The 9,788-nt window shown below is 39.9% G+C and overlaps 1 protein-coding gene across 1 annotated transcript; it reads left to right on the forward strand.

Annotated features, from left to right (window-relative positions):
* The first annotated feature begins 1,038 nt into the window (after window positions 1-1,038).
* Window positions 1,039-9,455, forward strand: copb2 (COPI coat complex subunit beta 2). Its single transcript, XM_044368774.1, has 22 exons — window positions 1,039-1,170; window positions 1,597-1,734; window positions 2,430-2,516; window positions 2,887-3,013; window positions 3,171-3,319; window positions 3,473-3,619; window positions 4,073-4,172; window positions 4,298-4,440; window positions 4,705-4,904; window positions 5,002-5,112; window positions 5,309-5,397; window positions 5,490-5,596; window positions 5,750-5,893; window positions 6,090-6,220; window positions 6,475-6,682; window positions 6,852-6,962; window positions 7,099-7,313; window positions 7,416-7,554; window positions 7,863-8,000; window positions 8,182-8,259; window positions 8,445-8,603; window positions 8,967-9,455. Exons 1-22 carry the CDS (start codon window positions 1,168-1,170, stop codon window positions 9,060-9,062), a joined length of 2,820 nt encoding a protein of 939 aa, XP_044224709.1. The 5' UTR covers window positions 1,039-1,167; the 3' UTR covers window positions 9,063-9,455.
* Window positions 9,456-9,788: the final 333 nt, after the last annotated feature.

A 9,788-nucleotide genomic window follows, 5' to 3' on the forward strand; every position in this document is an offset into this window, starting at 1 on the left:
TTGTTTGTCATTATTCTATAACTGTGCAGGATACTCTGAGAGTGCATGTTTGAAATATTGCTGGTAGGTTAGGTACATTTTAGTCATTCCATCCCTCTTCTCTTCACTCTCTACGGTCTACATATGCTGTTACTTGTTGTAAGAGGTGAAAAACAGCTGTTTGTAATCAAGCCAATTCTGCATTGATGCTGCACATTTGGGTTATAATAATATAATAAACGGTCCTATAAATGTTTGTGTGTGTCACTCAGAGATCAGAGGTCACTCTGGGATTTCTATTGGTTATGTTATACCAACCTTATTCTTTTACTCTTTATTAACAACACAACTTATTTTAAAAACCCTTTCCTCATTGCAGCAAGATGAACTGATTTGTGAAGAACACAGAGTGTGTTATAATAAGAAAATGAGTCTAAGCCTAAAAAGAGGCATAGAAAGGAGACATGGCATCCTGCTCAAATACCTCTGTAGTGTTAGGAATTGAATTAATTTCACTCACTGATGTTAGATTTGAATAAGTGCAGCCGTTTATTTTCAGTTAGGTATAATGGCAATATAAAGTCATGTCATGATGCATTGTAATGTGTGCCTTCCATCAAAGCTCTAAGAACAATTCACTGCTCAATAAATCCCTGAAAAAGAGAATAGCCCAGATGAATAAGCATCTGCCAAACATAATAATAATAATAATAATAATAATAATAATAATAATAATAATAATAATAATAATAATAATAATAATAATAATAATAATAATAATGCATTTAATTTGTAATGCACTCTTCATTTGCAGTGAATCTTAAAGTGCTACAACGTTCAGAACATATAACATGAAGAAAATCACAGTTATTCCAGTCTATGTCTATTCATCTCCTTCTCTTTTAACTTTGACTTTTTCCATTTTCTCCTCATTGACAGTATATGAAAGTATCTTGGTATAATGGCATACCTATTTGCCAGACAGATGAGCAGATGTTTTTGTCTCGGTGGCAGTCACAGCTGACCTTCATGTCACGTCATCATTTCCAGCACGCAACTCACGCGAGACTGAGCTTCAGGAAGTTCCACGTCAGTGCACTGTTCACCGAAATCGCAACATTTGGACCCCGATTACCGCTGCTTACACCACAGTTATCTGATCTTATTGCGACAACACGGTGATAAAACATGGTAAGAAACATTCTACATAGTTCCGAGTACATTTTGATTCCGTACATGTCCGCTGAATCTCCTAATTTATGTTATAAAGCGCAGTGGATGTCTCAAATAATGCTCTCTTGTAAATAGCTTAGCGGCTAACTAGCTTGAGTTAGCATTAGATCTCGTAGCTAACGGAAATTAACATTTCTAACCTTGGTTGTTTGCAAGATTTATGTTGTCGAATGAATTATTATAGGATATATAAGTTATGGATTACTGAAACCATATTTCTTACTCAATGTCACCATGAAAATGATTACTTTGGCAAGACGAACAGACCTAACGTTTCTGCCAACGTTACAGAGGTTTTTAGCACACAATTAACGCTGAATTAAAGCCACTCACTGTAAGTTTAAATAGCGTAAGATATGACATTGATATCCTCCATCTTTTCAGCCTCTGAGGCTGGACATTAAGCGGAGGCTGACAGCCAGGTCTGACCGAGTGAAGAGTGTGGACCTTCATCCCACTGAACCATGGATGCTGGCCAGCCTGTACAACGGCAGTGTCTGTGTGTGGAACCACGAAACACAGGTATGATCACTGATCACTGGGTATAATTCACATGCTATGTTGAATTATACAGTAACGTTACTGTGCAAAAAGTTTTAGCCACTAAAAGTTAAGTTTGGATGCTTTCAAAAGTAATGCTATGAATAGTTTTTATTTGTCAATTAACCTTATTCAAAGTGCAGTAAAGAAAAGAAACCTAAATCAAATCAATATTTGGTGCCTTTAAAACAGCACCAGCTCTCTTAGGTACACTTGCACACATTTTTCAAGGTACTTGGCAGGTCGGTTGTTCCAAGCATCTTGGATTCTTTGCCACAGTTCTTCTGTGGATTTAGACATCTCAGTTGCTTCCGTCTCTTCATATAATCCCAGATAGACTTGATGATGTTGAGATCAGGGCTTTGTCGGAGCCATATAATTTGTTGCAGGACTCCTTGTTCTTCTTGTCAATGAAGATAGCTCTTTATGACTCTGGCTGTATGTTTGGGCTTGTTGTCATGCTGCACAATAAATTTGGTACCGATCAGATGCCTCCCTGATGATATTGCGTTATGGATAAGAAGCTCAACATATAAAGTGCCTAAAACTTTTACACAGCACTGTACATATTTGAATGTGTCAGTTTAAATGTATAAAAGAAAAACCAACACACTGAAGCAGTGATGATGCGGAAAATAGATCAACTTTAACCTGGCCAATAATGTTCTTTTTTCCAGACCCTGGTTAAGACCTTTGAGGTGTGTGACCTCCCTGTCAGAGCCTCTAAATTTGTGGCCAGGAAGAACTGGGTCATCACAGGAGCGGTGAGTAACATCTATCTGTTTGTGTTGATCAGGACTCTTAGAGTAGTCACTTATAATACCAGCAGTCTCAAAACTGGAAACAAAATGAGAATGTAAGCTCAAAGTAGTTTTATTTAGTGTAGTTTTACTATTATTTGGCCATGTGCAGTAAAATATTAAGCAGTGGTCACACTGTTTGCTTTTAGGCTTTACAAGCATTGAAAGATTTGTCTTGCTACATATTTTTCTTCATATGTTGGACTCAAATAACTGATACCAGCTGCATATTTTATAATGTTTTTGAATTTTTCTCTTTATTTACTTATTCTTCTAAAAGATTAGGCTGTAAATTGTACACATATTTGAACATTTCTTTTCTCCCTCTGCACAGGATGACATGCAGATCCGTGTTTTCAACTACAACACCTTGGAGCGGGTCCACATGTTTGAGGCCCACTCCGACTACATCCGCTGCATCGCTGTTCACCCAACCCAGCCCTACATCCTCACCAGCAGCGGTATGCTAGTAAAGCCTTGAAGTCATGATTGGTTGGACACTAGGGTCCTGATTCACTGATCACTAAACACTCAAATGTGTCTATACACCAGTGTCCTCAAAATGAACATTTATTACTGTATGCACACATGCATGAATGTGTTTCTGTGTCTGTGCAGATGACATGTTGATCAAGCTATGGGACTGGGATAAGAAGTGGTCGTGCAGTCAGGTGTTTGAGGGTCACACTCACTATGTCATGCAGATTGTCATCAACCCCAAGGACAATAATCAGTTTGCCAGTGCCTCCCTGGACAGGACGATCAAGGTGGGAACTTCTTCCTGTTGCTGCTGTCACTTCTATTGCTGCTAATTTTACCAGACGCTCAGTTTCTGTACTTCAGCTTCGTCGAAATAGATAGGTTAAGCTCATTCATTCCTTACACATTTATAACGAAATAATGTTTTTGTGTTGTTTCAGGTTTGGCAGCTCGGCTCTTCGTCTCCCAATTTCACTTTGGAGGGTCACGAGAAAGGAGTCAATTGTATCGACTACTACAGTGGAGGAGACAAGCCCTACCTTATATCAGGGGCTGATGACCGCCAGGTCAAGATCTGGGACTACCAGGTTAGAGACCTTACTGTTGCATTTCTGAAAGTCTGTGTGTTCTTTTCATTCACATCCCCTACAGGGAGATCAGGGTCAGTCACAGAGCACTGACCGTGGAAATAATAGGCCCTTAAGCAGGGCACAGACTTCACTTCCAGCTGAAGGATGGTCTAGTATCTATCTATCCCTCCCTCTTGCCCCAACATTTCAGTCAGATTGTCAGATATTCTGCTAATTACTCAGAGATAATTGAGTCAAATAAATTGAGTCAAATTTTATATGGCTCTGAAGAAGAACCATATAAAAATGCATGTTGTAGAATTTTGTTACACTATGTTTAGATGAAAAGCCAAAGATTATGGATGTTTGTTCCTCATTGTTCTGAGCTTCTTCTCTGTGTTCATCCTTAAGCAAACATTCATATGTCCACATAATTAAACTGCTCCAACTCTGTTCCTCTTTGCACTGCAGAACAAGACCTGTGTTCAGACTCTGGAGGGCCACGCCCAGAACGTCTCCTGTGTCAGCTTCCACCCAGAGCTGCCAATCATTATCACTGGATCAGAGGATGGTGAGCAAGAATATCACTTGTCCTTTCCTCCCCAAATAATAAAAAAAAAAAACATTCCCACACTACATCTCTCATATAGCCTCACTAAACTTTGCTTTGTGTAACAATACTTTCTCCCTCTGTAGGTACGGTGCGTATTTGGCACTCTAGCACTTACCGCCTGGAAAGCACACTGAACTATGGCATGGAGCGAGTGTGGTGTGTGTGTGGCCTCAGGGGCTCCAACAATGTAGCGCTGGGCTACGATGAAGGCAGCATCATTATCAAAGTGAGTAAAGGCAGAATAATTCTCATCAGATTTGATTATGAGGATAAAATTCATACTTCCCTCTCACTACGAAAAGTGTCATGTCAAGACTAATGACAGTAATTTATAAAAACTTTGCAGGTGACATGAAAAAAAGTAATTTAGCATTTAATCTACAAAAGGTGTAAAGATGACAAATATAAAACATGGCATGACCAATCAGGCACTATGATCTCTTGTCATTCTCTCCCTCACCTCTCCTTCCTGCTTCTCTCTGCTCTTTAGGTGGGTCGTGAGGAACCTGCCATGTCTATGGACACCAATGGAAAAATCATTTGGGCCAAACACAGCGAAATACAGCAGGCCAACTTGAAGGCAATGGGTGACGCCGAGATCAAGGACGGAGAGAGGCTCCCACTGGCTGTAAAAGACATGGGCAGCTGTGAGATTTACCCCCAAACCATCCAGCATAACCCGAACGGAAGGTCCGCATACACTCACCACACATGTTTGACTCATTACCACACTGCTATTTCCCATTAGAGGAGCTCTGTCTCATTTATGTGTGTTTGTGCTCACTAGGTTTGTTGTGGTGTGCGGAGATGGAGAGTATATCATCTACACTGCGATGGCTCTGAGGAACAAGAGCTTTGGCTCAGCGCAGGAGTTTGTTTGGGCACACGACTCGTCTGAGTAAGTATTCAGTTTGAAGAGAGGTTTAGTTTAGTAATAGTTCACAAAAGCTGTTCTGTGTTGAGCAACGTTCAATTATAATTCTTACAGTGCCATGAGATTGACTAAAATGTTTCTTTTTCCATAAATATGTGAAACCACTCTGTATTTACCTCCTACTAATTGAATAACTGCTACACTTTCTTGTTTATAACAGATATGCCATCAGAGAAAGCAACAGTATCGTCAAAATCTTCAAGAATTTCAAAGAAAAGAAATCTTTTAAGCCTGACTTTGGAGCTGAAGGTAATAAGAACATTGCTTTATAGCAGACTTCTGGTTTTGGAAGTTGCTCTCACTGTCTTCCTCACTTGACGTGTTCCCATTGTTCTCTGCAGGGATCAATGGAGGTTTCTTGCTCGGGGTGAGGTCAGTGAATGGCTTGGCATTTTATGACTGGGAGAACACAGAACTGATCCGCCGCATTGAGATCCAGCCAAAACATGTAAGATTGACTTACTTTTCATATTTAGGTCTTCCATTCCACACATTTTGAAATTTGTGTGTCTGGTTACTTAATCTTGCCAGGTGTTGTTTTGCTACTGTAACATAGTCACTCACTTTTCTGTCTGATCCTCACCTTCACCTCTACCCCCAGATCTTCTGGTCAGACTCTGGTGAGCTGGTCTGCATCGCTACAGAGGAGTCCTTCTTCATTCTGCGTTACATGGCAGAAAAAGTAGCTGCCTCCCAAGAGAACAATGAAGGAGTGACAGAGGATGGTATTGAGGATGCATTCGAGGTGGGTGTCTGGCTATGGATGTATACATGTCCCTTGCTGTCAGTGTATTTAATACAGTAGTCATACAATCATGAAAATACTCTTCAAGTTAGGTCTCCAAATTCTGGCACTCATCATTGCACAACAGAAGTCTAACATAGTGCTATAAACCAATACTTCACATAGATACTTTACTGTTGATTTAATCTCTATCCAGGTCCAGGGAGAGATCCAGGAAATCGTGAAAACTGGACTCTGGGTCGGAGACTGTTTCATCTACACCAGCTCTGTCAACAGACTCAACTACTATGTAGGAGGAGAGATTGTCACTATTGCTCACCTGGACAGGTAAGAATACAGAGTTTTGGCTTGAATTTAAAGGAGACTTAGTTGTTCAGGTCAATTGTAATCTCTTACCCACGTAAGTTTGCTCATTGCATATATCTAGAGAACTTGTAAACTTTATTCTTGTAAGAAAAATATATTTAACTGTTGACATTTGCATACAAAGTTTAAAAAAACAGCAGCTAAGTTTTGAAAGTGCATTTGATTGCTGTGAAGGATGCTGCATCTTTATGATTTACTGCCATCTCTCCGTGCAGAACAATGTACCTGTTGGGTTACATACCCAAAGATGACCGTCTGTACCTGGGAGACAAGGAGCTCAACATTGTCAGCTACTCCCTGCTGGTCTCCGTCTTGGAGTACCAGACTGCTGTAATGAGGAGGGACTTCGGAATGGCCGACAAGGTGCTTCCCACAATTCCTAAAGAGCAGCGGACCAGGGTGGCCCATTTCCTGGAGAAACAGGTCAGGAAATAGCACTTAATGGATTGTTTCAAATTTAAGAGGCATATTTTCAGTGACCGAGGAGATGTAAATACATACAGTATTTTGTTAAGATATTCACAGAGTTAAAAAAGCCAAAAGGAATACACACTTTGTGCTCATATCATGTTTTGTTTCTTTGCCTCCTCAGGGTTTCAAGCAGCAGGCATTGGCTGTGTCCACAGACCCTGAACACAGGTTTGAGCTGGCGTTGCAGCTGGGAGAGCTGAAGATCGCCTACCAGCTGGCTGTGGAGGCAGAGGTAAGATGTTGCTTCTGTTCTCAACTCCTTCATTTCCCTTTTTTGCACTATAGTTCTCATTTTTCACACTAGAAATGAACACAAGCACCTTTTTCTCAACATAATTAATCCATTGCTGTCTTTCTCACCCCTGCAGTCGGAGCAGAAGTGGAAGCAGTTAGCAGAACTAGCTATCAGTAAGTGCCAATTTGGCTTGGCCCAGGAGTGCCTGCACCACGCGCAGGATTACGGTGGCCTGCTCCTCCTCGCCACAGCCTCTGGCAATGCCACTATGGTTGGCAAGCTGGCTGAGGGGGCAGAGAGGGATGGAAAGAACAATGTGGCCTTCATGACCTACTTCCTGCAGGGAAAGTAAGTACCAGATGTATGAGACTGAAAAGTGGTGACATTGGTGTGTAAATTGAATATGTGGTTGCCAGTGTAACTGTTCTCCGTATTGTCTTTTTTCCACAGACTGGATCAGTGTTTGGAGCTGCTGATCAGGACTAACAGACTACCTGAAGCTGCTTTCCTGGCTCGCACCTACCTGCCCAGCCAGGTGTCCCGTGTGGTCAAACTGTGGAGGGAAAACCTGGCCAAAGTCAACCAGAAGGTCAGTTCTGCTGTTGGGGTTGTTATTAACTATAGAAACAACATTGCTACAGGAAAGAATTTGCCCTTAGTATGAATTCTAGTTTTTAGCCACTTTTGGAAAAACAATCAATGTATGTAGTTATAGATACTATTTAGATTTATAAGATCAGAATTTTACCCCAACTCAAATGGTTTGGACAGAAAGTTCATCAATTGTAGATTTTACCTTTTTTAAAAAGAGAATAAAAATCACTCATCTGAAGATTTCTTTTGTTGGAGTGTGGACGTCTGAGTGTTGTTCTTGAACATGACCTATTTTCATTGTAGGCGGCTGAGTCCTTAGCAGACCCTACAGAGTATGAGAATCTGTTCCCCGGGCTGAAGGAAGCCTTTGCAGCTGAGTATTTCCTCAGAGAGACCTGCTTGGGCAACACCAGGCCTGCCAAAGATTATCCTCTTGTCACGGTGAGTTGCAGTTGCAGTGAGATGTTTGAAATAGACAAATAGGACAGTTCTGTTGTTTCTAGAGAATAATTTTACACTTTAACCAATGATTTATAGTAAAATACTGGAAGGCCATCCTAAAATAACAATATTTCTGTCTTCTCTCCTGTATTTTAACAAACTCAAACTTTTTTTTTTTCAGCTCAATGAAGACAGGAATATTCTTGAGGAGGCTCAGGGATACGAGCCCAAAGAAACTTTCCTTCCTCTTGTCACCAAGGTTTGTCTACAGTATCCAACATTTTCTGTTGACATCTAACAGTTGTGCACACATAATTGATTACATATCATTTACAGTCATGCCGTAATTTGTTTAAGAATAGAGAAAAGGAGTCGATAAAAACTAAATGAACTAATTCTCATTTGCATTCAAATATTCATTATCTGGCTGATTCTGTTCGGCAGACACAGGATAGCGAGGAGTCCACCTCAGTGGCTGCAGCTCCTGAAGCTGCACCTGCAGCTTTTGTGCCTTCACAGCCTGAACCTGCAGCTCCTACTCCACAGGAGGAAGAGGAGGAGGAGGTAGAGGAAGAGGAGGAAACACAGTCAGAAAAAGATAAGGTGAGACTTGTCTTCCTCATGTTTTTATTGTTTTGATTATAGTGTTTTATTTCTCAACACAAAACATAATATATGATGAGATTCTTACTGATCATAACACACATTGGGCTCTGTTTCTCAATCAGAATGAATTAACAATTAATCAAATATTATTCATTTAAATTGTTTAAATGACCTGAAGGAAGTTTTCTCAATTGGAGGTTTCGCTCCAATATTTAATACAATACAAATACAAGTGGTTCACATAAAATAAACATTTAAAAAATATGATTTAAACATATATTATAGATTGAGACATAGAATAGTAATTCTACTTGTAAAGAATAAGTGTGCTCACTCCTTTGTGTGTCTCCGTGTGTGTAGTGTTTGGACGAGCTGGAAGTGGACCTGGACAACATGGAGCTGGATGACATCGACACCACAGACGTTAACCTGGATGATGACTTTCTAGATGATTGAGACTTTCTACCACTCTGATCCCCAGCACTCGTCAGAGCTTATTTAAAAACAGAAAGAGAGACCAAACACCCCTTGCCCACCTTTTTTTTTTTTTTTTTTGTATTTGTACGTAAAAATATTATATTGTCATGTCCGCCTACTGCAGTGGCAGGATTTGAGTAGATGATGATGATGATAATGATGATTATATCAGTAATGTTTTATTCTCAGAAGAAAAGACATGTCATGTCTATTTCAGACTCTCCATTTTGTACACCATTTATTGATCGTTTGACAGCCTTTCACTAACTGCATTGAGCATTATGTTATATTTCCTGTTTGCTTTGTGTTGTCTGTACTGGCAAATCAAAATTCATTCAGTCCAATAAATTGCGGTTGCTGTATATATTCAAATTTGACTTAAGCATATTCCTTACTAATGATTAAACCAAGTTTTACAGTTGTATCCAGAATCTTTATAATAGCACTTTAGGGCAGAACATGATGAAATATAAATATTGTAGGAGTATAAAACTGCATAAAACAGCATAAAAAAACAAGATTATAAGTTTTGTAGTTGGCAGAAAAAGCATAACCAGATCAAATGTACTTTGATCATCCCAAGAGTACAATCAAGCAACCAAAATGATCATTTAGCAAGTAATTATTACTTCAATGAACCATTATGCCTGCACAGAGCCCGAAGGATATTAAAAGACAATATTCAGCCCAGCTACAGCCTGTTCA

The sequence above is a fragment of the Thunnus albacares genome, chromosome 12 (genome assembly GCF_914725855.1).
Source record: "Thunnus albacares chromosome 12, fThuAlb1.1, whole genome shotgun sequence".
NCBI classification, from domain to species: domain Eukaryota; kingdom Metazoa; phylum Chordata; class Actinopteri; order Scombriformes; family Scombridae; genus Thunnus; species Thunnus albacares.

What these genes read in the sequence shown, in the direction of transcription:
- copb2 (XM_044368774.1), top strand. An exon ending in AAGGCAGCATCATTATCAAA is followed by an intron (nt 4,441 to 4,704) that starts GTGAGTAAAGGC and finishes TCTGCTCTTTAG; the next exon opens with GTGGGTCGTGAGGAACCTGC. An exon ending in ACTATTGCTCACCTGGACAG is followed by an intron (nt 6,221 to 6,474) that starts GTAAGAATACAG and finishes CTCTCCGTGCAG; the next exon opens with AACAATGTACCTGTTGGGTT.